This window comes from Mus caroli, unplaced genomic scaffold (genome assembly GCF_978045245.1).
Source record: "Mus caroli unplaced genomic scaffold, Mus_caroli_1 scaffold_1, whole genome shotgun sequence".
Taxonomy (NCBI): domain Eukaryota; kingdom Metazoa; phylum Chordata; class Mammalia; order Rodentia; family Muridae; genus Mus; species Mus caroli.
In genome coordinates this window covers 168,441,350-168,468,861 of record NW_028227256.1, presented here as the reverse complement: position 1 = coordinate 168,468,861, position 27,512 = coordinate 168,441,350, and the positions used below count along the sequence as shown (strand labels likewise).

At 42.8% G+C, this 27,512-nt stretch overlaps 1 protein-coding gene across 3 annotated transcripts in view; it reads left to right on the top strand.

Moving 5' to 3' along the window:
* The window catches only part of Atf6 (activating transcription factor 6), a 176,433-nt gene extending 152,893 nt beyond the window's left edge, over positions 1–23,540 (top strand). For all 3 annotated transcript variants that reach the window (XM_029474736.2, XM_021159362.3, XM_029474734.2), the window contains one exon: positions 18,101–23,540. In XM_029474736.2, the coding sequence (XP_029330596.1) occupies positions 18,101–18,309 (209 nt within the window). In that variant the 3' untranslated portion in view covers positions 18,310–23,540. The remainder of the gene's footprint in view (positions 1–18,100) is intronic.
* The last annotated feature ends 3,972 nt before the right edge of the window (positions 23,541–27,512 follow it).

The following is a 27,512-nucleotide window of genomic DNA, read 5'->3' as shown; positions in this document are numbered from 1 at the left end:
GAAGCTCAGAAATTCAAATGACATCCTTGACTGTTTTTAAATCTTAATGGTGATGATTCCTAGTTACCACCAGGAATCTCCGGGCATTTGCCCTCATAGCTCTTCTCAGACTGTGTGGAATGCATTCCACAAGGACCTGGAGAGTGCAGCACACCCAGTTTCTTTTTTTTCAGCTATGACTGTCATTTTCACAGGTGACCGTGAGGCTCAAAGTAACCATATTAACCTTAAGGTGAGAGTCTGCCCAGCCTGCTAACAAGATCTTTGGGGGCGCAACAGATGGTTCTAGCTCCACAACAACAGAGCTATCTACATTAATATAAAGTTTATATTAACTCAAAAATGTATTTTTAAAGGAATCAACATTGTTATAAATCATGAGTAAGGCTGTTTATATTTTACACAAGTATGTATCAAACTTCATAGAAATAGGAAAGTGTTTTTAATTTATTTTTATAGAGATCAGAAGCATTCCATAATCATTAATCATATATCTGAGAGTCTGAGAGAGGTTTGTAGGCAGGCACTCCTAAGGTTTCGAAATAGTACCTCAGTTTTACTTAGTACTGGCCTTTTCTAGCTTCGGTCAGCAGCCTCCCACTTACCTGAGCTCCATGGAGACCGTTCCCATAGTGCTTTGCTATACTGCTTTCCAGCTGTAGAAGAAGGGAAACTCTCGTTCTTTCCCAGAATGGGTTGTTTTCTGATTATTTCATCTGCAGGAGTGAGGGCTGAAAATGCCACAGTGGGCTGCAGCCATTGATCAGACTAAGACAATCACCAGCTGTTTCTTTGCTGGAAAGTGGTATCTACCTTAGCTGATAACTTTCAAGAGTTAAAAACCCTGCATGCTATATAAAATACAGTGGGAATGTATTAATTAATTAATTTGCTTTACATTGTGATCACACCTTCCTCTCCCTCTTTTCCTCCCAGTCCCTCTCTCTCACCTCCCTCCAAAGAAGCTTATCAAGTGGACCAGGAGCATCTTCTCCTATTGTGGCAAGACAAGGCAGCCCAGTTAGGGGAAAGGGTTCCAACAGCAGGCAACAGAGTCAGAGCCAGCCAATGCTCCTGCTGTTAGGGGCCCCACATGAAGACCAACCTGCACATTTGTTACATATGTGCAGAGGGTCTAGGTCTGTCCTATGCATGCTCTCTGGTTGGTGGTTCAGTCTCTGTGAGCCCCTATGGGCCCAGGTTAGTTGATGCTGTAGGTTTTCTTGTGGTGTACATAACATCTTTAGCTCCTTCAATTCTTCCTCCCCTCTTCCACGTGATTCCCCAAGCTCCATCTAATGTTTGCCTGTGGGTCTCTGCATCTGTTTCCATCAGCTGCTGGGCGAAGCCTCTCAGATGACAATTACGCTAGGTTCCTGTCAGCAAACACAGCAGAATATCATGAATAGTGTCACGTAGGCTCTCTCTTAAGGTGGGTCTCAAGTTGGCCATTCCCTCAATTTCTGCTCCCTCTTTATCCCTACTCATCTTATAGGCAGGAAAAATTGTGGGTCTAAGGTTTTGTGTCTGGGTTGGTGTCCCCTTCCTGGTAATGGGAGGTGGCCGTTTCATGTTCCGTATCCCCTGTTGCTAGGAGTCTTAGGTAAGTGGTCGCCCTCAGAGATTGCTGAGCGTTGCCCCTGTCCCAGCGTCCTAGCTTGTGCAGAGATGCTCTCCATCTGCTTCCCGTCCTCTCTCCACCCTTGATCCTCCTGTCCCTCCCCATGCCCTCTCCCACCATCCACCACTGATGGCTAGTTATTTCCCCTTCTCAATGAGATTCAAGCATCCTTCCTTGAGCCCTCCACGGTACTTAGCTTCTTTGGGGTCTGTGGATTGTGGATTATCCTATACTCTATGGGTACTAGATATATACCATGTACATAGGATGCATGTTTGTCTTTCTGGGTCTTCGTTACTTCACTCAGGATGAGAGTTTCTAGTCCCATCCATTTCCTGCAAATGTAATGATGTCATTGTTTTTAATAGCTGAAGTGTATTGCATTGTGTAAATGTACCACATTTTCTTTATCCATTGTTCTGTTGAGGGCCATCTAGATTTTTTTCCAGTTTCTGGGCACAAGTAAAGCTGCTATGAACATAATTGAATGTATCTTTGTGGGATGTTGGAGCATCTTTTGGGTAAATATCCAGGAGTGGTATAGCTGGGTCCTGAGGTAGAACTAGTCCCAGTTTTCTTAGAAACCACTAAATTGATTTCCAAAGTGGCTATACAAGTTTGCACTCCCACCAGCAATGGAGGAGTGTTCCCCTTGCTCCACATCCTCACAACATGAACTGTTGCGTGAGTGTTTGATCTTAGCCATTCTGGTGGGTGTAAATGGAATCTCTTCAACATCCTTAGTCATCAGGGAAATGCAAATCAAATATAGCATTTTTTAAATGTTAAAAGAAAAACCTCAAGTGACTCAGTACTTGACTGCATTTCAGCTAAGAATGGGATTGGGGAATTGTATTAGCTTAGCTATCTCAGATCTCAGTGTGTTGTTTGGATTTACAGATTCTTGTGCTTTGTTTGTTTGTTTGTTTTTAAAGATAAGGACTTGATATTTAGTCCAGGTTGTCCTGGAACTCTTGACTCTTCTGTCTCATCCTCTGAAGTGCTAGAATTACAAGCACATATCCAACTTGCCTTGCCATTTGTTAATAAGACTTGCCTGCAAGAAGGGAAGTGTGTTGCAAAACAGTAAGGGACATAGAAACCCAGACATTTTTCTGAAGACCTGTTTACTTGGCTTTGCTTATGTAAAGTTGTCCATCAGTTGTAAGGAACTAGGGGAGTTAAGCACATGTGGGCACTCATAGCGTCTGGACTTTTAAATCAGGCTCAAATTTAATTCAGATTGGAGGTTTCTGACATGCCATTGGAATAAAAGATTCAGAATAGCAAATAATGTTGCAGATGCTGACTTGTGAACCTGGCCTCTGCCCTGTTCTTAACCAATGCTTTTGCTCCAAAGCGGAAGGAATTGTCCAGTTAAAAACTTGAGTCTGGGGTTGGGAAATTGCTCATTCAGTTAAATGCTTGCCATTCAACATGAAAAATGTATGCATCTTCAGATGCATTTAAAAAGCTGAGCATGATGGGACATGCATGTCATCTACATGAGTGGACACAAGCAGAACTCCTGAGGCTCACTAGACAGCTATCTTGCTTTGGCAGCGCCAGGCCAGTGAGAGATCCTGCTTCAAAAAGTAGATAGTTCCTGGCAAACAAGACCTGAGTTTGTCCCCGATCTTCATGTGTGTGAGCACATGTGCTCACACACACATACATGTGTTCACACACACATACATGTGCTCACACACATACAAACCACACATAATGTGCACATGTACAAAAACTGAATCTCTAGGATATATACTTGAGGTGGCTTTCTTTCATTCATGCTTAGCACAGTTCTCTAAGTACTCGTCTCAACTTACACTCTCTGTATGCCAGCTTCCTTTGGGGTTATTTCCACACATTTATGTATTCAATGAATGTTGATAAATGAATTGCTTCTGTGTTTAGCAAGGATTCAGCATGGATAAAAACTTGGGGAGCTGGCTTAGTGTGGTTCCTCCCAGGGATTTCTCTTTGACCTTAAGCCTACCATGTCTCTGAGAAACCTCAGGAGTTTGCCAACTCCCATCCTCCAGACCTGACTGTGTGCTCCAAGAGGCTGTGTGCCTAGCCAGGGGTGGAAAGGAAGGACGCCATTTTTCTTAGAAATTAAAGAAAAGCATGAGGAACAGTAGTATTTGCTGTTATATAAACTGCTTCCTGTACATTTCTGTTTGGAAGAAAATTAATGAGGTTATCTAAATTTGTAATATCTCATTTATTTTAACCTGTTCATGGGCATTTCTACTTTTGAGTTTTTCTGTCATTATGTAAGCACTATCATATATTCATATGTGTAATGACACACACACACAAATATAAACAGTTTCTTACACCTCTCAGAATTTTGAACCTTCATGGCTCAAAATCATTGTATGATCTTTACCTTTGCTCTTACCCAATCCTCACATAACATTTTGCCAGGACAGTCTTGGTGATGTCCCCATGACTTTCTCACCTTTCTGTTCTCTGGTTTCTTCATTTTCTTCTTATACAGGCCATGTCATGAAGGTCTGCACTTGGGTTCATTTTTCTCTGCACATCACACCAGAGCTAGTTGTCTTGTCACTACTGAAATGGATTCTGGATCCAAATATAAAGGCAGTATTGGGTGTGGTCTTGTCCTCTTGGCAAGCATTTCCTGAATTTCTGACCTGGGTACTGCTGCCTTCCCAAGGGGAAGGTTCCTTTCCTCTGAGGTAGATGGTTGGTCATGAACTCTAGTACATATATTTTCTGTGTCATTTCCTGATAATAGCAGATCCTCAAGAAGCCAAGGAGAAAAGGAGCCCAAACATGTTACAGTTATATTTTATGAATTGAAAAAAAAAAAAAGCCAAGATGTTTGATAAGCTGAGAACAGTTAGTCCTACTAGGCCTCATTATCTTTTAAGACTCTACAGTGCTCTGGAATTCTTCATCACTAATCTCATAGAAGCCTCACCTGCCCAACATAGTGGGCAGAAATACTGTACAGGTCATGTCAACATTCTGGAAAAAAATATAAAATTCTCATTCATTGACTTTTTTTTAAATGCAAGTAAATGAGGCTGGGCATGGTGTCTGCCTTTAATGCTAGCACTCAGGAGGCCAAGGCAGGTAAATCTCTATGATTTCAAGGTTAGCTTCATCTACGTAGTGAGTTCCAAGCCAGCCAAAGTTACAACATAGTAAGACCCTGTCTCATAGATGAGTGGGTGTATGGGTAGCTAGATAGATAGAGCCATTGAACATTATTAGTATTAGTATCTGATAATATATGAGAAGAAAAGAAATTGGAACATTATTCACCCGTTAGGCTCCAGTTTAAAAAAAAAAAAACCAGTTAAATTTATATAGTATTCCTCAAGAGTGCAGGGCAGGGGCACAATTAGAAGAACCACCTGAACAAGAGTGACATGGGCTCTTGGGAGGTAGTATTTTGGAGCTGTTGTCTTTTGGTTCTGGGTCCCCACCGTGCAGTTTAATCAGGATATCCTCTGATGGTGAGTGATTCTGATACTGAAAGAGATCTGATTTTTTTTTTAAATGATAAATTCTTGACTTTTCTAAATTTAGGGAAAAATAATATTCCTAACTCAACCTAACCTGATAAAATAGTTTTAAGAATGGCTTCTGTAGACAAAGTTTGGAGCTGAGACAAAAGGATGGAACATCTAGAGACTGCCATCTCCAGGGATCCATCCCATAATTAGCCTCCAAACGATGACACCATTGCATACACTAGCAAGATTTTGCTGAAAGGACCCTGATATAGCTGTCTCTTGTGAGACTAGGCCGGGGCCTAGCAAACACAGAAGTGGATGCTCACAGTCAGCTATTGGATGGATCACAGGGCCCCCAATGGAGGAGCTAGAGAAAGTATCCAAGGAGCTATAGAGATCTGCAACCCTGTAGGTGCAACAACATTATGAACTAACCAGTACCCCGGAGCTCTTGACTCTAGCTGCATATGTATCAAAAGATGGCCTAGTAGGCCATCACTGGAAAGAGAGGCCCATTGGACATGCAAACTTTATATGCCCCAGTACAGGGGAATGCCAGGGCCAAAAAGTGGGGATGGGTGGGTAGGGAAGCGGGGGGGAGGGTATGACTTTTGGGATAGCATTGGATATGTAATTGAGGAAAATACGTAATAAAAAAATTTTTAAAAATAAATTAATTAATTAATTAAAAAAAAAAAAAAGAATGGCTTCTGTAGCCGCACTGCCCAAGTCAAGATCTACTTTGCCCTTTCCAGCTAACTGGTGAGGCATTGATGTCTGTGGTTTAGTGGCTTTTGTCTCAGAAATGGAAACAATAACAGTGATAATCACAATTATATCTGATCTTAGAGTTTATGAGAACAATCAATTCTGTCATCAGTGTTTTACATGTAGAAATATTTATTAAATAGATCAACAGCCATGTTCCTAAAAATGTAATGTATATTAAGCACATATGAAAATGATATATATTAAAATGTATTAATGAGGCTTAGACTAATATAGTAATAATGGGATGTTTGTTTGTTTGTTTGTTTGTTTGTTTGTTTGTTTGTTTGTTTTGCTTGTACCTAGTAGTAAATCAAGACCACTAAAGATGTCCTTTGAGGTCCAGTGGATCTTATACAGTCACTATTTTAGGCCCACATACATGTATTGTGATGTCATTTCTAATCTAACAGGACAAAACCCTTTGCTATTCAAAATCCCCGTTGTCTGGTGGCTATAAACCTACACTTTTCAACAAATTCTAGTTTTGTTAAAATTGAATGTGTGATATCCGCCCCCCACCCCCACCCCCGGTTTTTCCTCTGCCTTTGAACATCCTCAATCCTAAAGTCTTCCCATCAGAGAAACTTGTTTCTTTTGGCAAAGGGCATCTGTGACAGTTGCTGGGAACTCTTTGTCCCTTATGTGTTCTTACATCTCCAGATACTTCCTGTTGGAAGTGCTGGCTGTGTCGCCATCTGCGGAGACAGTTGCTCAGTCAATGTTCTTGCCAGCCAGTGAGGGGGACCTCCAGGCTCACTCCCCATATCTCCTTTAATTTTTACCTCACTCCCAGCTTTTTTCAGCTATTTCTTAACCTAACATTTTTTTCTTCTTTTCTGTGATGACCTTAACACAATTTAATAAAATGGGTCATTTACACATTGCTTATAAGGGCAAATGTCGGCTCTGGAGTTCTCATGGAAGGCTCCTTAGAAGCTGTACTCAGTGTAGGCCTTACAGGATGATTAGAGTGGACTAGATAGAGAAGCTGAGTGGGCAAACTAGCAGAAAAGGTTTCCCCGTTAGCCAAAGCACCTAAAACCAGGACCTGGGTGACAATTAGAAGTATATTGGCACAGTAGAGTTAGCTTATGGACGTGAGAAGCCACGACAAGCAGATGTCATTTTAGCTCATCTTTATTCTTTATTCATTGTGCTCCTGGATCCTGTGTTTTTATTGAGGTTTTCTCCTGTGTCCCCAGATAAAGTACAGTTCTCAGCAGCATAGCCTGGCACCGACCAGACTTGCACAGAGCAAACTCCTTCATTAGGATTGGTGTCTGAGTCTAGATGAAAATCTGTCTTTGGCTCTAGAGAGATGGCTTAGCAGTTTTGGGCACTAGCTGTCCTTGCATAGTACATAAGCTCATTTCCTAACTCCCACATTGGCAGTTCCAAACCATCATAGCTCTAACTCCAGGGTCCCAGACACTCTCCTCTGGTTGCTGCAGTCAGCAGGCACACCAACACATAGTGCACAGACATACAGGTAAACAGTTGTGATGGCCGTCCTGCTTGTCAGCTTGACTAGATCTGGAATGAACTACAATCCAGAATTAGAGGGCTCACCTATGATCCAGATCTTAAGGCTGGAAGACACAAGTTTCTGACCCAGATCTTGGCAAGGAGATCTCAAGGCATAGTGGCTATGAAAAGCTTGGGCTCAGGCAAGATAGTACATGCCTTTAATCCCAGGAAACTGAGGCAAGGAGACCTCTGAGTTCAAGGTCAGCCTGGGACACACCTTCTGATACTGCCACTTCCTGAGCAGAGCCTATACAAACTGTCACAACATTCATACATATAAATAACATATACATAAATCTTTTTAAAAATCTATCTTATATACACTTTTTTACAAAGTACTAGGCAAGACTTGTCACTTTTAAAAATTCAGCTTTATGTAAATTTTTGGATATTTAGTTCTGTTTACAGTCAGGGTTCTGGTTTTTGTGTTGATCATCTAGCAACAACTAGCCCCTGGCATACTGTGCTAGTTCAGTTACTGTGTGTTTACAAGCTGGTCAGAATTCCACATTGCCTGGAATTTTTCCACCCTCGGTGTTCAGACACCTTGCCTGGCTTCCCGGACCCTTCCGAGCATTCAGAACACATTCCATGCTGCCTTTCATCTCTTCTCCTTTTTATTTGCCTGATGGATTTTAAATGTAAAATACACAGTTTGTGCATTTTACCAGACTTGGATCAGTGTTCTGTCTCATTCTCTATGTTTCAAAAGGCCTAGCACACAAGATATTTTTGAAAATGCTGCGGTTTCCACGGTTCTATTGGTAGAAGCATAAACCCGGAACACCTTCACTCTTTTTGTGGTCTGTTTTCCCAGATAGACATGATTTGTTTTCTTTCTTTCTTTAGTTCATTCAATCTTTCTTTTTAAATTAGATATATATTTGGAGTGGGGAAGAGCTTATGAGTCTTTTTATATAAGTTGGTTCTGAATTCCCTAACCTAATGTTTACCATGCTCCCTATCATCAGGAAACCCGTGACTTTCTCTTAGAGCCCTTCACATGAACAGTGAAAACATCATCTTTAAAGGGTGTGCTGTGTCTCAGCTGTTCATGTCCTAACGCAGTTTCTCTCTAAGGACCCTTCCTCCCCTGCCCTTCTACGTCAGCGTCTCCAGACCCTCCCTCGGGGCCTGCTTTGATCACTGTAGTCACACTGAGGAGCAAACTGTTGGCATAGGTTGAAGCTACTGTCCTTCCTTCCCAGACGTGCTCACCTGGTGTCAGGGCTCAAGGTCTTAAAGGAATAGCAGGAGCCTCATCCGCTCCCGCTGTTCTGGATGCCCGCTGTGTAAACAGAGGCCTATAGTCCTGCGCTATTAAGACTTAAGCAAGATCAAGTTACCCTGAAGCCTCCATGGTGACTCAACCTGTAAGCTCAGCATTGAGAAGGGTAAGGCAGGAGAGATGCCTTGAGTTCAAGGCTAGCCTGGGCTGCAGAGTAACATCTTATTTTACAAAGAGTTACCAAGAACCTGCTTTTTAATCTGTCCTCTTTAGTTGTAGCAATTCAAAGCTCAGTAATGATTGGTGAGCCTGCTCACTTACCATGCAGCTGGGTTCTATGAAACCCACAGAGAAGCCTTTTGTAAGACCTTTTAGAGCAAGCCAGTGTTATAGACTCTAATCTTGATGTTGGCAACATTATGACTCTTACTTGCCATTAAATATGAATGCCAAAAAATGTATGCAGAATGTGTTGCAGAAGATATTGTCTTCCAAGATTCCTCTGCGGTCACTTACTGTCTAGGTCTGATACAGTCTTCCAGCATTGCTCCCAATTACCATGGCCTAGCACTTGTCACCACCAGGAGGGAGTAATGCACAGAATAGATTGTAAAGCCCTGAGCCTCCTGGTCGGGCTTTATATAACAATACCGTTTTAGTTGCTAGGAGCTGCTTGGTTTGGAATCCAATTTGCTGCTTTAGTTTTCCTTCAGAGCATCTAAGCTTGTATTGCTAAGCCTTTCATCTCTCCTTGATATTTAAGGCATTCAGGAACTCTAGTTATCAGTTTAAACTGCAGCAGGTATGTGGACCTAATGTCTTCTACAGGTGGTTTAAACCATATTATAGAGCCCAGTCCTGTTCTTAAACTGTCATCTGGATTCTGAGTTAATCCAAAAAAAAAAAATCAGTAATATATATTTCAGGTCTCTGACATGTGTTTTCCATTATTTGGTCTTCTGTGCTACAGTTCATGCGTGTGTGTGCATTCATACACAGAAAGACGCACACAGGGGCTGTGGTTCCAAAAGGAAATGACTGGTGTGGTGCCTTGAAATCTGAACTTGGTCACATGTTCTAAATGAAATGATTCCAAGTATATTAGTAGAATGTCTTCCATCTTCTACTTTCTGGAAAATAGTTCAGTTGAGAAACACTGGCTAACTTCTAGACATCGAAATGTATAAAGATAAATAATTTGAAAGCCATTGCGTGGAGGCGTGTCTTGGAAAATTGATGGTAAGCTGCTATAGCAATGGCCTTAAAGCAAAGGTTAGTGCACAGCAGCAGGCAGCTGGTCCTCATCGCTGCTGCGGCTGAGAAGAAGAAGGTCAGCTTCACTTGCCGTCAAAGACACGGAGGGCAGTTGTAAGGGAGCCTTATCATCTGTGGAAACGGTTGGTGCACTGGGGAAGATGACAGGTCAGACCACAGGCATACTTTCCCTTGGATTTAAAATAGAAGAAATGGACCATATACTACAAAATTAACAGGTTACTTGATTTATCTCAGGTTTTCTTTTTCTTAACCCCATTAAGAATCTGATATGCTTTGTTTTCCAAGACAAATAAAAACGTTTCGTGTGGTTTCAGAGAACCTATAGAAGTATGTGTTAGACCCCTTTGAAAACACCCCAGACTAGATGTCTCCAGCTTTCCCACCTTCTTCTGTGACAAGCTCTCTGGCTCACTTTCCCCAAACAAATCAGTGGACTCTGAAGAGCAGATGTCAAACTCTGGGTTTTCTTCCAAAGTGCTTGACTTGTATAGTGTAAAAGTTCAAAGAAAGGATAATGGACAGGGAAAAAATTACTTTTAATCTGAGCTCTTGGTCACTAAAAAGTATTTAAATTTAAAAATTACTATTTGGCTCTGCATGATCTTAATAGATAGAAAAGCAGTGTGAAACCAGGCTCTCCCCAAAACCCAGCTCCAGATTCAAAGATGAAACTGCAGATCAGATGCCACGTTGACTACACAGTCTTCCAAGTTCTCTGAGCTTCTGGTGTAGTGCTGTGATTATTCAGCTGGGCTTGAGAAATATTATGTGTTTATAATTCTCTCATCATTTCATTTACTACAAGTTGGAAAATGACCACCCACGTTACAAATAAGGGAGTAATTTGGCTCTGTCCTAAAATAAAAAGCTTCCATCCTCTTAGGCAGCATGGAGGGAGTATAGCATGTATCTGGGTATCTTGCATTCATGATGATGGAGACTGCAGGCATGACTCAGTGGCTGAGAGCACTTGCTGCATTTCCAGAAGACTTCCCAGCACCCACGTCAGGTGCTCAGTCTCCTAGCCCTGGTTCCAGGGAATCCAATTCTCTTCTGGTACCTGCATCCCTGCATATATGTGTGTCACATCATGTGACAATAAAAGTGATGCTAAGAAATCTTTAAGTCCATGACAGTTACCCTGTGTATATATTTAGCTGGAGTCCGTGTTCCTTCTTGCAGATACTACTATCTGTAAGAGCTAAGCACACAGAATCGCACTTGTCTCATAGGCATGGAACCAGGAACTCTGGAGATGTCAATTGCCCTATATAGTAGTGATCTAGTGAAAAAAGTTCATAAGTATCAGATGTTATGATGTCTTCCCTGTCTTCCCTGTTAAGTTCACAGTTGGGAGACTCTAATGGAATTAGAAGCTGCACTGGTGGGGCTGGCAAAATTGCTCAGTGGTTAGAGCACTGGCACTGGCACTGGCTGCTCTTCCAGAGGTCCTGAGTTGAATTCCCAGCACCCACATGGTGGTTCACATTGTTTGTAACTGTTAATCCCATGGGATTTTCTGGCATGCAGATGAACATGCAGATAAAACATCCATATATATCAAATACATAAATACATTTTTAGATTATACAGGTAACAAGGGCTAACCTTCCTGATCATTTACATTGCTGGTCCCTTTCACAGTTCCTTCTATCATTGAAAAGCAAGAAAAGGGTTAAACATTCTTCCCTGTGCTCTGCTCTGCATTGCTCTAAACCCTCTGATCCCACTGCTTTGAAAATGCAGCTCACTGTGTGAAAAGCATGCAAGACATGGTGTCTGCACACCGGTATGATGTGGCGTTAGCTTTGAAAGTAATTCCAGCCCTTATTTAAAAACCAAAAATAGCACTTTCAGTATTTTACAAAAGAGTGTATACAGTACTGGGTTTTATTATAGCATTTCATGCATTCTTTGTTTCTGTCATTCCTAGTCCCTTACCACAGGTCTCCTATCCCCACTACCTGTCCTCTTGTTCTTCCTCTTCCTCTTGCCAGGGGCCCTATAACTCTCAAGTCATGTGCATCCTGCTGCTCTTTCCTGCTCCCCTTACACCCTTCTCTACTTCCATGGCTCTTCTTCTACTTTCATGACATGTACACCCCATACACTCACACACCACACATATATACATACATTTAATTAAAATCTTAGATTTATATATGAAAGAAAACATGCAGCAGTTGTCTTTTTGAGTGTGGCTTATTTTAATTCATATAACAATTTGTAGTTGCATCCGTTTTCCTGAAAATGCCACGATTTCACACGCGCACACACACACACACACACGCACACACACACACACACACACCCGCCCACACACCCACACACCCACACACACAAAGACACCCCCCCCCCCGTGGCTGAGTAAAATTCCACTATATACATGCACTGTGATTTACCTGGTGGTTGGCATCGTAGTGACTGTGGATAACTCAACAGTGAGCTATCTGTGTGGTAGGACTCAGAAACCTTTTGGAAGCCTATTCCAGTTTGTCAGTCCTTAGAACTGATTTGCTGCTGATGGACTACTTCCAGCAAGTTCTTGCCTGTGCCTTTGTCCCGAAGTGCTTTTCCTCTGGCAGTTTCAGCTTCTCATTTATTTGTTTTATTTTGTGAGACAGGGCTTCTCTGTGTAAGAGCCCTGGCTGTCCTACAACTCACTTTGTAGACCAGACTGACCTCGAACTCACAGGGATTCTCCTGCCTCTGCTTCCTGAGTGCTGGGATTAAAGGCATGTGCCACCACATCTGGCTTGTCCTATTTTATATTAGTCTTTGATATATTTTAAGTTGATTTGTTGTTGTTTGTTGTTTAAGGTAAGAGATAGAGATCAAATTTCATCCTCCTACATGCAGAAAACAAAGGTTTTGAATAGTTTGTCTTGTTTCCAATGCATATTTTTTAATACTCTTGCCAAAAACAGGGTCTCTGTAGCTCTGTGGGCTGATTCTGGGTCCTTTATTCTGCGCTATTGCTCTATATATCTGTTTCTGTCCCAGGACATGCTGTGGCCACTGTGCCTCTGTGGTAGAATGGGAAGTCAAGTACTGTGACAGCTGACATTATTTTCTCTGCTTTGGAGTGGTTTAACTATACGGGCTCTTTTGTGGGTTTCCTATGAATTTTAGGTTATTTTTTCTACTTACGTAAAAAAATGTCGTTTGAATTTTGGAATCATACTGAATCTATAGACCACATTTGGTGATTTGGCTATTTCCATAATTTTCTGTTAATTCATGAACATGAAAAGCCTTCCTACTTTCTAGTGTCTTTAGTTTCTTTCTTTCTTTTTTTAATTAGATATTTTCTTCATTTACAATTCAAATGCTATCCCTTCCCCCGCCCTGTTCCCCAACCTACCCACTCCCACTTCCTGGCCCTGACATTCCCCTGTACTGGGGCATATAATCTTTGCAAGACCAAGGGCCTCTCCTCCCAATGATGGCCGACTAGGCCATCTTCTGCTACATATGCAGCTAAAAACACGAGCTCAGGGGGTACTGGTTAGTTCATATTGCTGTTCCTCCTATAGGGTTACAGACCCCTTCAGCTCCTTGGGTGCTTTCTCTAGCTCCTCCATTGGGGGCCTTGTGTTCCATCCAATAGATGACTCTGAGCCTCCACTTCTGTATTTGCCAGGCACTGACATAGCCTCGCAAGAGTCAACTATATCAGGGTCCTATCAGCAAAATCTTGCTGGCATGTGCAATAGTGTCTGCGTTTGGTAGTTGATTATGGTATGGATCCCCGAATGAGACAGTCTCTGCATGTTCGTTCTTTCCGTCTCATCTCCAAACGTTGTCTCTGTAACTCCTTCCATGGGTATTTTGTTCCCCATTCTAAGGAGGAATGAAGTATCCACACTTTGGTCTTCCTTCTTCTTAAGTTTCATGTGTTTTGCAAATTGTATCTTGGGTATTCTAAGTTTCTGGGCTAATATCCACTTAACGGTGAGTGCATATCATGTGAGTTCTTTTGTAACTGGGTTACCTCACTCAGGATGATACCCTCCAGATCCATCCATTTGCCTAAGAATTTCATAAATTCACTGTTTTTAATAGCTGAGTAATACTCCATTGTGTAAATGTGCCACATTTTCTATATCCATTCCTCTGTTGAGGGACATCTGGGTTCTTTCCAGCTTCTGGCTATTATAAATAAGGCTGCTATGAACATAGTGGAGCATGTGTCCTTCTTACCGGTTGGGACATCTTCTGGATATATGCCCAGGTGAGGTATTGCTGGATCTTCTGGTAGTACTATGTTCAATTTTCTGAGGAACCGCCAGACTGATTTCCAGAGTGGTTGTACCAGCTTGCAATCCCACCAACAATGGAAGAGTGTTCCTCTTTCTCCACATCCTCGCCAGCATCTGCTGTCACCTGAATTTTTGATCTTAGCCATTCTGACTGGTGTGAGGTGGAATCTCAGGGTTGTTTTGATTTGCATTTCCCTGATGATTAAGGATGTTGAACATTTTTTCAGGTGCTTCTCAGCCATTCGGTATTCCTCAGTTGAGAATTCTTTGTTTAGCTCTGTACCCCATTTTTAATAGGGTTATTTGATTTTCTGGAGTCCATCTTCTTGAGTTCTTTTTATATATATTAGATATTAGTCCCATATCTGATTTAGGATTGGTAAAGATCCTTTCCCAATCTGTTGGTGGCCTTTTTGTCTAATTGACAGTGTCCTTTGCCTTACAGAAGCTTTGCAATTTTATGAGGTCTCATTTGTTGATTCTCAATCTTACAGCACAAGCCATTGATGTTCTGTTCAAGAATTTTTCCCCTGTGCCCATATCTTCTAGGCTTTTCCTCACTTTCTCCTCTATAAGTTTCAGTGTCTCTGGTTTTATGTGGAGTTCCTTGATCCACTTAGACTTGAGCTTAGTACAAGGAGATAAGAATGTATCAATTCTCATTCTTCTACATGATAACTGCCAGTTAAGCCAGCACCATTTGTTGAAAATGCTGTCTTTTTTCCATTGGATGGTTTTAGCTCCTTTGTCAAAGATCAAGTGACCATAGGTGTGTGGGTTCATTTCTGGGTCTTCAATTTCTATCCCATTGATCTACCTGTCTGAATTAACTCAAACAAATCAGTGGCCTTTCTCTACACAAAAGATAAAACAGGCTGAGAAAGAAATTAGGGAAACAACACCCTTCACAATAGTCACAAATAATATAAAATACCTTGGTGTGACTCTAACTAAGGAAGTGAAAGATCTGTATGATAAGAACTTAAAGTCTCTGAAGAAAGAAATAGAAGAAGATCTCAGAAGATGGAAAGATCTCCCATGCTCATGAATTGGCAGGATTAATATAGTAAAAATGGCTATCCTGCCAAAAGCAATCAAAATTCCAACTCAATTCTTCACAGAGTTAGAAAGGGGAATTTACAAATTCATCTGGAATAACAAAAAACCTAGGATAGCAAAAACTATTCTCAACAATAAAAGAACCTCTGGGGGAATCACCATGCCTGACCTCAAGCTGTACTCCAGAGCAATTGTAATAAAAGATTGCATGGTACTGGTACAGCGGCAGACAGGTAGATCAGTGGAATAGTTTCTTTCTTTAGTGCCTTAAAATTTTCATTGTAAAGTCACTTTATCTCCTTGGTTAGACACATTCCTAGGGATTTTCTTGTTACTGGGGCTGTTTTGAATGGAATAATTGATTCTAATTTCTTTCCTGGCAAATTAATTGTTGGTATGTAGGAAAACTACTGATTTTTAACATATTGGTTTTGTGTTCTGGCACTTTGCTGAAAACAGATTTAAGAGTGTTTACATCGGGAGGCAGAGGCAGGCAGATTTCTGAGTTCAAGGCCAGCCTGGTCTACAGAGTGAGTTCCAGGACAGCCAGGGCTATAAAGAGAAACCCTGTCTCAAAACAAACAAACAAACAAACAAAAAAAGAGTGTTTCCCGGCTTCGGTATACCTTAAGAAGTGAAACCATGGTTTCCTTTAAGTGCAGAATGATGTCACCTGAAAATGGGGTCAGTTTACTTCATACTTTGCTGTTTATATCCCGTTTATTTCGTCTCTTACTGCTCTAGCTGACTTTGAGAATTCTTTTGAATGAGAGGAGGAAGAAGGCACCCTTGTATCCTTCCAGATTTTAGAGGAAACGTTCCCTGCTCCTTTAATGTTGACTGTAGGTTTGCTATATGTTGCCTTTATATGTTTGGTCTGCTCCTACCTTTTCTTTAAGCTATTCTGAAGGCATGTAGAACTTTTCCAGAAACCTTTTTAAGGTTTAATTAAGAGGTGATTAATCCATTTCTGTCTTTTAAGTCTGTTCATGTGCTGTGGCTCATTTATTGATTTGCATATGCTGAACCAGCCTTGTATGAAATCACCTTTGTTCTAATGTGTGATTGCCAACGTGGTCCCTTTGTTCATGTGTCCTGGGCTTTTCTTCTGAGTAGGTTTTGTTTGGAGTCTGCTCTACCAGCTCTGCCAGCCTGTTGATATTTGCTGGGAGGGCTGATTCTACCTTTGACTCTTAGTTTGTGGATAACTAAGTAAGTTATTTCTTGGAGACGGGAAATAAATAAGTTTGTTTTTTAATGCAGTCAACTTGTATTATTTTCAATGGTCAGTTGAAGTTATTGCTTTTAAGGTTATAATTGAGAGATGCTTGCTATTTCCAGTGGTTGTTAGCAGTTGTTCTGGCTGTTTGAATTATTGGTAATTTTTTTCCTGCTGTTAATATTAGGGGTTTGCTAGTTTCCTGTGTCATACATAATGAATTGCTTCTCAGCTCTGCTTTGGTTCATGAATAAGACTGTCTTTCTCCTTCCGCCTTGTGTAGTATTTAAGTGAGTTGTGCAATGCCAGCTTCTTTATCAGGAATTGCTTTAGTTTGTGCTCATCTTGAGGTGTCAGGAAATAGCTTATTTCGTACAGTGTTCTTGCTTGGTATTATTTATGGTTAGGGCTTGAAGTATCTCATTCCATGCTTTCTTAGCATCTAAGGTGCTAACAAATCTAAAGTTATTCTGATATATCTTCATTGTATATGCATCAACTTTTCCCATTATGCCTTCTAATATTGTTTCTTAGCTTTATACTTCTGGCATTTGGAGCAGTTAGTGTTAATTGTTAACTGGACAGCATCTAGAACAATCTGAGAGATGAGCCTTTGGGCAAGTATATGGGAGGTTTCATGACTGCTTTACTAGAGGTAGGACGGCACACTAGGGATGGAGTTGTTCCCTGGCTGGACTCCTCAGCTATGCAAATGGAGAGCAGGGGCTGAGCAGCAGCAGCGTCCACCTCTGTCTGGTTCCTGCTGTGGATGTGAGGCCACCAGCTTCATCAAGCTTCTGCCATCTTGACTTCTTCTCCTTGGTGGAGAGGCCAGAATAAACACATCCTTTCTTCAGGTTCCTTGGTCAGGGTCTTTTATCCCAGCAACAGGGGAAAAAAAAAGACAGCATTGTAGTTTAACTATGATACGCCATTGAAAGGTTCTCTGGTCATATCCCTTTGGGGCTTGAAATGGCTCACATATTTGAATGTCCATTTCCTTCTCTGGCTATAATTTTACTGAGTAAATATAGTCTCTGCCCTTAGGCTCTAAGTCACCTCCTCCTGCCCATGTTTTGGTTTTCAGAAGACATATCAGCATTCCTGGATGCTGGTCGTGTTCACTGTATACGTCCCTCTTGTCCCCAGAAGGTTTAGTGACAATAGAAGTAGGGTACCTGTTAGGAAACTTGAGGATGTGAGTATCTAAGTAGTGAAATGAGGAGGGGATGGGAAAGAGAAGAGGAGGGAAGTAAGAGTAAGAAAGAAACGATAGGGTTTGAGGGTGAGACGTAGAGGAAATCCTGTGGCGTGAGTAGACAGTGGCCTCAGATGAACAATTAATGCACAAAAGTGCAAGGGAGTTCAGTCGGGAATGTGATGAGCAGAAGACATAGGGCCTTAGTGTTTCTTCTTTGCTGGGATGATGGGACAGGTTTCTTCCTCCTCCTCCTCGGTTGTCTTGTGTATCAGTCTCCACAGGATGAGGCAGCTCTTACTGAACCAGTGGAGAACTAAGTTGAGGGAAGGGTAGGGCATGTTGGCACGCAGGTGTAGAAGCTGATAAAGCTCTGTAGCCTTGAAAGTGTATTGACTGCTCCCACCCTGAACTCTCTGTTGAACCCTGTGTCTGCTCCTCTGCAGATAATGTGATCAATGGGCAGGACTATGAAGTAATGATGCAGATTGACTGTCAGGTGATGGACACCAGGATCCTCCACATCAAAAGCTCCTCGGTTCCCCCTTATCTCCGGGATCATCAGCGGAACCAAACCAGCACCTTCTTTGGTTCCCCTCCAACAGCCACAGAGACGACCCATGTGGTCAGCACCATCCCTGAGTCGTTGCAGTAATGCCCTGAGCTGCGCTGGACAGCAGAGACTGAAGAGCTGGTGAAGATGCTGCTCTCTGCCTCCTCGGCAAGCAGAGACCTGCCTTTTACGCAACTCCAGGGGAAGAGGAAGAGAGAACAGGAAGTGCTCTGCTTGTCACCGTCTACCCAGTAGGGTGGAACATGCTAGAGAGCAGTTCTCTGGTGGTAGTGCAGCCCTGTGGGCAGTGTCACCTGGTGTTGGTTCTGCTGTGTCATCTTCCGTGCTTTTCCCAATGTGTCTGGTTCTCAGTTATCTTCCTTCAGGTCAGACCCACTTTCTCTTCTGTCCACTGCACTTCCTTCAGGTCAGACCCACTTCCTCGTCTGTCCACTGCACTTCCTGGCACAGTAAAGAGATTTGTATTTAAAGCTTTAGAACACATGCTCATGTGGTTTCCACCAATTGGCTTTCTCTCTCCTTTGGTTCAAATCCATTCTGAATGTTATACTTGAGAAAACACATTTCAAAAAACCGAGCAGCCAAAAACATCCCACAAAGAGTCAAAACAGTTTAGAGTTCGGGTAAAGGGATTATCTCCAGTTGGTAAGAGTTTATTTTTACTTGTGATTTGTGGTTCAGCCCTGGACAAATAACTGTTGTGGGCTCACAGTGAGCCACACACTGGAGACAAGGGAAGGGAAGGCCAGTGGCGGAATGTAAGGGGAAGTGACTCCATTTTCATTTGTGTTTAAACACAGAGTTCCTGTGACCTCTGTAAGCTCAGAGCCACAGCCACCCCTCACTGTTGGAACTTGGCTAATCAGCAGAGATCTTCAAAGACCTCCGCTCACATGCTTGCCTCTCATTGTGGACCCTCAGCCCAGAGCATACTCCTGTGAAACCAGACTCAGCAAAGGGACTTGGAGGTCACTACGCTTAAGCAAGACTAGAGAGTTTCCCTTAAGGACCAACAGTACACAGAGCAAGCATGGCTTCCCAGAGAAGCTGCGGCATAGTATGGTGAAATTCTTAGTTTTTCCAGTGGAAAGATGATAAAGGAATTAAGCTCTCTTTGTTGTTGCTATGGCTGTGAACATGGCTTTAATCCTAGCACCATTTGAAAGGAAAGGTAGGCTTTGTTTGATATCAGCCTGGCCTACATTTCAAATTCCAGGACAGGACAGCTAAAGCTATATAAAGAACCCACCTCAAAAAATAGATGAATGAATGAATGAATAAATAAATAAATACAAACAAAAAGCAAAAGTTATGTTCACATATATTTTATTGTATTTTGCCTGCTTCCTTCACCATAGCAAGCAGCCACATTTCTATTGCACTGTACATTGTACATTACAAGTTCACAGAAATGGATGCCAGGACTCATGTCGGTCATGTGCTGCCTCCCTTCCCAGGATTTCAGCAGGTTCTCATAGACTCTTCCCAGCTGGCTTGCCACCATTGTCAGGTGATCCCATTCCAGTAAGCACAATGGCGGCTAAGTCCTCTTCTCTCTACAAGGAGTGACACACAGTCAGGTCATCTTCTGCCCATGGCCCCATTATGCCTGGCACTGTTCACCAACAACTGTTCCTTGGACAGCACTGCTGCCTTCTAAGCTAAGGTTAGATGCTTTCAGGGCAGGGCCATTCTTGCTGAATTCGGTGCCGCAGTCCATCCTAATTGGCTCTTGGGTGATTTTCAGACAAGACCTGTTAGTCCCCGGAGCTGGTCCTCTAATGGGTGCCAAGGAGAAGATACCAAATACATGGAGTACCTTTAGGAGTAGCCATTTGGGGGGAGGTGGGCTACCCTGTGGCCATGTACTTCCTGCCTGTGAAGCAGCTCAACACGAGGATGTGACTGTGGCTGTGGGCAGAGGCAGCACACGCATTCCTGATGCTGATCTGCTGAGACACGTATAGAATCTGCAGTGACCCCAGTGTACCAGTGCCTCAGATTAAAGACCTCACTAGTGTCACGTTTGCTAAGGCTGATGCCTCTCCTACAGGTAACAGTGGGGATGACAGTTGGAAGGCACAGCCAAAGAGCAGATAGAAGTTAAGGTGGCCACAGCATAGGTCAGAGAGCCAAGGAGCTGGGGAGGACTGCTCAAAACTAGTCTGGAAGCTTGCCTTCTCTGCTCCCACTGACCATCAGGTCCTGTCATTACCACTCTCAGGTCCGTCTTATGAGATGAGGAATGGGGTCCTCCTCAGGGGAGAGTTTCAGAAGTGAGGGAAAGGCAATTACAGATAGAAAGAAGTATCCTGCCATTTAAATTGCTGAAAGAGATAGAATCCCTGGGTTCGGTAGTTTGTATCTTAATGTTGGTGCGCTAGCACAGGCCCATTGGAGAGGAAAAGCTGTTGTTCTGGGAGCAAAGTAAGCAGCCATTCAGGTCTCATTTTTATTTTGGTATGATTGCCCTTGGGTGTTTATAGTCCAGAACTGTAGGAGCTATGTATGTACATAATATATATATTTTAATTTATTAAGTTTTAAAATGTGATTTTTCAAGATTATGAAAAAAATTAAATAAATTTGAGCTAGAGAAATGGCTCAGTGGTTAACTTCACTTACTGCTCTTCCAGAGGACCCAGGTTCAGTTCCCAGCTTACAACCATCTCTAACTCCATTGGGGACAGGCTGGGGGATGGGATCCTCTACCTTTTTCAGGCCTCTGCAGACACCAGACACACATAATGGTGCACAAACATGTGTTCAGGCAAAACACTAATATACATAAAAAATAAAAATAAATAAATCTGGTTTTTCGATCAGATAAATTCCCAGAGGAAGTCACTCCACCTGTTACTAGATGATTTTGTGCCCTGGGCTGATGGTACTGTGATGTTGGAAAGTGTTGCTAGAGGCTGGCGGTGTGGTCTTTTGTGTGTTTGCAAGTCCCCCACTTTTAAATTCAGTGGGAGTAACTGCATGTTCCCTCCTGTTAACAGAGCAGCTTCTCTCTGCAGTTAGCTCATAAAACAGCTTCCTTAGAATAGAATGGAAACCCACGTTCAAGTTAGGAGGTGATGAGAATGGATGCTTGAGAGATGAATGTCTGCAACACAAAGCTGGTCCCCTTTGCCTTTCTCATTAGCAAGAAGTAGACCCTGGGCTGGCCAGATGGCTCAACCGTTGAGAGCTCTTGCTGAGTCTCCAGGAGACCCAAGTTCCATTCCTAGCACCCATGACACAGCCCATAACCCCTAACTCCAGTTCCAGGAGATCTAATGCCCTCTTCTAGCCTCCCTTGGCATCTGCACACACATGGCACTCACTAACACAGATACACATAAATAATAATAATATTAGTCATGAAGCAGACAAGGAAGTACTCAAAAGTTACATAATGTGCATCATTCCTGAATTTTCCCAGTAACTGTCACTTAAAAACCGAGGGAACTGACTTTTCTCTCGTATGTTTAAAGTGACTGTCGTGGTTCAATCTTGTTGGCCCAAATCTCCATCCTAGGCAAATATTCCCTAGTCGTTACAGCTGCCCAATGCTGTTGGTCATGGCTGCCATAACTAGAACATTTAACCCAAGACAACTCCCACAGTTCTACTGTGAGACTGTAAGACTGGGAATTGATCTAATTAAAAAGCCAGTCTTGCTGTTTTACTATGAAACTTGACAGAAATGTACCACAGCAACAAAGCTAGGAATCACGGATGACCTCCTCCCACATCAACAACTTCCAGTCCGACTTCTGCTTTAATAGCAGGTTAGAAGCTCTTGCATGTCCTTAAGCTAGAGAGCCAGTGTTCCTGTGCAGTGGCTCCCCATTCTGGTCTCATGGAGGTGCCCCCATCACCACGACACCCCTCCCCCCATGGTGGCCTTCTTTCCACCTCAGCCTGGGAGCATTGACCACATCCTTCAGCAGGTACATACACCTCAACTTCCACGTGTGACCTGTAGCTCCGTCATAAGAGTCAACTTCCCAAGCTCTCCGCATAGTCCCACCGGCAAACTCATAGTCCTTACCCACCTGTTCTTTGATCAGTTGTGGGGCATTTTAATTTACATAAGTAATGATTTTTTTTTTTTTTTGCTGCTAATATGAACACCAGTTATATTTTTAACCAAAAGAAAAAAAGTAAGGCCTAGAAGGAAGATAATGAATTGAGGACATTGATATTCCCACCCTGATAGCACTTGGAAAGAGACATTTCCTCCTGTAGTGGTCCCCACTACAGGAATTGTGGGTGATTTTTAAGTAACTACTGGACTGCCTAGGAAGATATTCCCAGAGTCCGAAAGGAACTATGCACATAGAGAAAATACAGTTTTCTCCTGCCTAAGGAAACTATTAGTATTCTATTAGCTTATATTTTAATAACTAAGCTTAAAACATAGTTTATTTTGGATATTACTAGAACTTGCAGCAATTCTAATATCTGTCAGGTACTCATAGTATCTATGGGGAAAAAAAAAGATAAGACTGTGTGATTAGGAAACTGTGAGTCATGGCATGGCCAGCCAGTGTCACAAAACAACCCTGTGCTTGGCTAGCTTTAAGCATTACAGACTTAGTGCATGAAAAGACTTAATTATATTGGGTTCAAGAACTAAAGAGTCAATAAGTCACCTGTGGAGGTCAACAAATACCACACTGGTGGCTGTTTGTCCTCCGTCAAGCTGGTGACTATAGTGAAATGAAGCAGGAGGTGTGGCATCTTCCCCAGGATGCTAGTTCCGGACTGAACCAGCACGTGTGTGTCAATTGAACTATCCTAGTTCATTATCGCCTCTACTTTCTGGGCAGTTGCCAGGATGCAGGAGATGAAGAAAGCTACAAAGCACTGCTCTCTTTGAGATTCTAGGTTTTCTTTTCTTCTCATCATGGTAATGAGGGGCAGTGAAGCCAGTGGCTTAAATGAGCATAGACCCATGGTCATTTAAGTGTGGGTGGGAGGTGGATGGGGTATGTAGCTTAGATGGAAGACTGCTTGCTTAGAGTGCCTGAAGCCATGGCTTCCTTCACCACATAAACTAGGACGGTGGAGTGTGCTTAGAATCCTAGCATTTGGGAGGTGGAAGTGGGAAGATTGGGAGTTAAGGGTCAACCTGGGATACGTGGGACCCTGTCTTACCATGTGTGGAAAGAAATGCAGGAAAAATGTATTGTTCTCTCCCTGAATAATTATGTCCGTTTACAATAAATAATGGCAGCAGACTATTTCATATTTTCAAACAAGTCTTTATAATGCAATACCTGTTCTTTCTCTGAAACCCAAATAAAGACTTTTAAAACTGTTGTCTGTCTGTACAAAGACAAAAACAGATGAATCTTCAATGGTAAGTGGTTAGTAATGGGAACGGAAGCCTAAATAGGACCTGTGGCTTGTGGGTGTTTAGATAAAACACCGAGCTTGTTTCTCTGTCTTCCCACGATGGACCGTAGAAATTTGCTTTATGGAGTCCAGACATTTGGACTACAGTCACATCAAGGAATAAAATCCTCTAAAACCCATACTTTAACCTTCTGCATCATCAAGAAACTGGGTTACTCAGTTACAGATCCAGGCTTTACCGAAAGCCCTTTCCCAGCATGGAGTGGCAGTGCTACCACGAATGAAGCTAGTCACTGCAGCAATTTAACACAGGCGTGTACGGGGCCTCAGACTACTTCAAGTTCATCATCCTATTCCAGTCATCTGCAGCGTGTTTTCTACGAGAGTTACATGGTTAGCAAGCAGCGGAGCCAGTGTTCGGACCTAGGCCATTTAGCTCCAATGCAGATTATTAACTACTACATTCTTTCACCTTCTGAGGCAGAGTGGTGGCATAGATTCTTGCCCTGAAAGAACACATGTAAAGACATTCTGGAGCCAGATACACAGATAAAATTAGGATAACATCAGGGATTCTCCAAAAGGCTAGATTAGTCAGTGTTGCGTTTCTGTCATAAAATACCTGAGATAACAAAACAGGAAAGATGTATTTTGGGCTCGCAATTCAGTGCATAGTTGGCCCTTTTGCTGTTGAATCTGTGTTAGAAGCCCATGACAGAAGAAGCTGCATATCTTATGGCAGCCAGGAAACCATGAGACACTGAGCAGGGGACTGGGATGCAATATCCCCTTCAATGACATGTCCCCAGTGACCTAACTTCCTCCCACTAGGATCCACTTCCTAATGATTCTATCAACTCCCGGTAGCACAACAGGCTGGTAACTATACCTTCAACACATGGCCTTTGAAGGATGTTCAAGAATCAAAGGCAAAGTAGCATCCGTTTCACAATATTCTTTAGTAGACTTTAGGAAGGTAGACCTCACCCAGAATGATGTCTCAGATCCCTTCTGCAGGGAAAGAACAGCAGAGAAGACTCAAGACCAGGGGACATGGCTGGAGATGGGTCCTCCAGAAAGGAGTCTCACAGGAAGGAGCTCTGGTGGCAGAGGAGCCATAGGCCTTTGATAAGCTGTGATGAGGAACTCGCTCCTCTTCCTTTGCCAAACTCTTCTGTCAAAGCAGGTGTGCAGCTTTCTACCTCTTGTTCTGGGGAGGAAGGGAATAAGGGTGCCACAGCGAACGAAGAAAGCATGCCAACAGTTCAGCAAGGCAGAGCCATATGCTGACGATTCAGTAGGAACAGGAAAAGAAAACAGTTCCCCCCACTCAACCCACTATGACCATCAAGTTCCTATAGGACAGACCCCTGGGACCTCCTGCTCTATGTGGATGTAGGTCAAGCCAGCTTTTAAATCCCAAAGGACAACCACAAATGACACTTGGTTGTGCAATACACGATGTCTTAAGTAGAAGCCTCTTCTGGTGCAACTCAGCAATGCCTCCAACTGCTGATTCAGATCCCAGGAAACCTGTAGCATATTTCTGTGCATCACACTCATGTGATATAATCTATACAAGCCCTGGGAGAGAATCCTTCCTTGGTTCAGTTCATGGTAATAGCTGGTGCTTATCAAAGGTGTAGCTTTCTGCCAGACATTGTACTAAGGCTTTGCAAGCACGAATCATTTAAGCTTCAAAGAAGTGTTAGAAAGGCTGGAGAGAGGGTTCAGCGGTTAAGAGATCTTCATCTTCCAGAAGATATGGTTTTATACACACACACATACACTAAAACAAAAGGTTTTAAAAAGATATCAGTCTAGTCATAGTTATCATTATCCACACACATCACAGATGAAGAAACAAAAGGGATTAACTTACCTAGGATCTTATGACTAGTACACAGTGAAGCCTGTCGTTGACATTAACTCTGATGATTGGAAAGCCACAGCCCTCTTTCTTCATTGGCTTTCACCCTTTGAGGCCATCCATAAAAGATGACAACAGGTGACAAAGCAGAGAGAAAGAAACCGAACCATGCAACATGTGCAGCTGGGGTGTTCAGGAAAGGGGAACTTCACCAAAGGCAAGTGCTGAGGAGGTTGCCGTGAGTCACTCACTCCCTCAGAAGCCCCTCAGTGCTGACCGAATGGGGAACAGCTGTTACACTCCCTCCCCGGGACAGCAGCCTTTGAGGTCTCTATCTGTCTGAGTTACACGGTGGGACATAACATGCAACCCTAGTCCCAGGATGCATGCACTGCCCGCTCTTCAGTATGTGCTTCTACACAGCTTTTCCCTGCCTTAAGAATTTTCCTCACAAAATAAATTCCTGGTGAGAGTCTTAGACTCTGAGATTGGTAAGAGATTACCAACCACACAATATATTGGTCCAGCAATGCAGGATGTATCTTACAATAAATGCAACGCACTACATTAATAAATGGACCATTTTATGACATGAATTGCTTTGCAAGACTTCTTGAAATCTATGTGCCTTTAAATGGAGAAACTTTTGAGATGAATTTTTTAAAGTGGCATCTGCAGTTGTTTACAGCTCATAATTTTTTAAACCGTGACTCAGTTCCCAGGAAGAACTCAGAGTCTCTTTCATTTCTTAGGTGTCCCGCCTGACTTCTCACGTCTCTGGGGTCATGGCCATTGTCTGGGCACCAGTGGGATTTGTGGACTCTTCCCTCATAGACAGTGGGCTAGAAGAACTGGCCCTGGAATGTAAACTCTTAACCACAGTCTAAGTGATGCAACAGGCTCAAGCATCTAGTGGTAGGTCGTGGGAAACTGCACAGAGGCTGGACAATACTTTTTCTCTTGGCGATGCTTGTACAGTATCTGCTCCTGGTTCCATGTAGTCACCCTCTGTCCCCACAGTAGAAAAGGCAGCCTCTAGAAGTTTCTGGTCAGCCTAAAAGCATAAAACCAAGACACAAGTTGATGCCAGGAGAGAGACGGAGTGTGGAAAGCACACTGGCCAGGGCCTTACCATAGCCACAGAGTTCAGCCCTCATCTGACTGCTGGTCCCAGGATATAAATGGTGTGTCTACCACATTGCCTCTGGTTTCAAATTGCTGGAATTCCCCACTGCTAAGCAACATTTTTCACATCAGACCAGCACATTGCCCCTTTTGAGTCTGGCAGTCTCTTAGAAGACAAAATCCAACAGCCCTGGTACAACCAGGAGGAGGTTGCCATGAGTCAGGCCAGGCCTTTTCCATCAAGCCACCAGCTTGGGAGGACTTGGAAATTCATCTTAATTTAAACAGCCTGGGCAGGAAGGAGGCTGAAGCATTGAGGCCTTTGTTGTAAATGGTTCTGTGGGTGACCATCCTGGTGAGCACCTCTAGAGGCACATTGCAACCGGCAGGCTAATTCCTCTCCCCGGAGTGATTGATTATCTGGTTCAGGTTAGCAGAACAGAAGCCACCCAGAACGAGACTTGAACTCACAGAAATCGGATATTTTTTCCCTTTTCACCACCTCTGAAGTAGATGTTTGTTAAATACTTGTCATTTCTGCGAGGCAGTGATGTTTAGACAGTCAGGAACCCCCTCAGGGTCTCAGTCATTGTGTGAGGCCCAGAAATGCTATGGGCAAAACATAGGATTTGGGGCATGTTAAACTAGAACAGTATTTTGAGTTTCTTTGTTGAGTCTTTACAAAGCCAGAAACATAGATTGTCTTTCCAGAATAGGTGAAAAACTGGCATTCATCACCTGTGTTTGCATGTCACCACATGTCACAGAGCATTCACCGTGCACACTGCTTTTGCCTTTGACTTAGTATCTTATCAAAGCAATAGAAAAGTAACCATGGCAAACCCTGGGGCTGGCTAGGCCCAGTAATCTGTTTAAACAGGCATAGAAGGATCCACACAGGTATCTGACAGCCTTGTATGAAGATGCCTGCCCAAGCCGC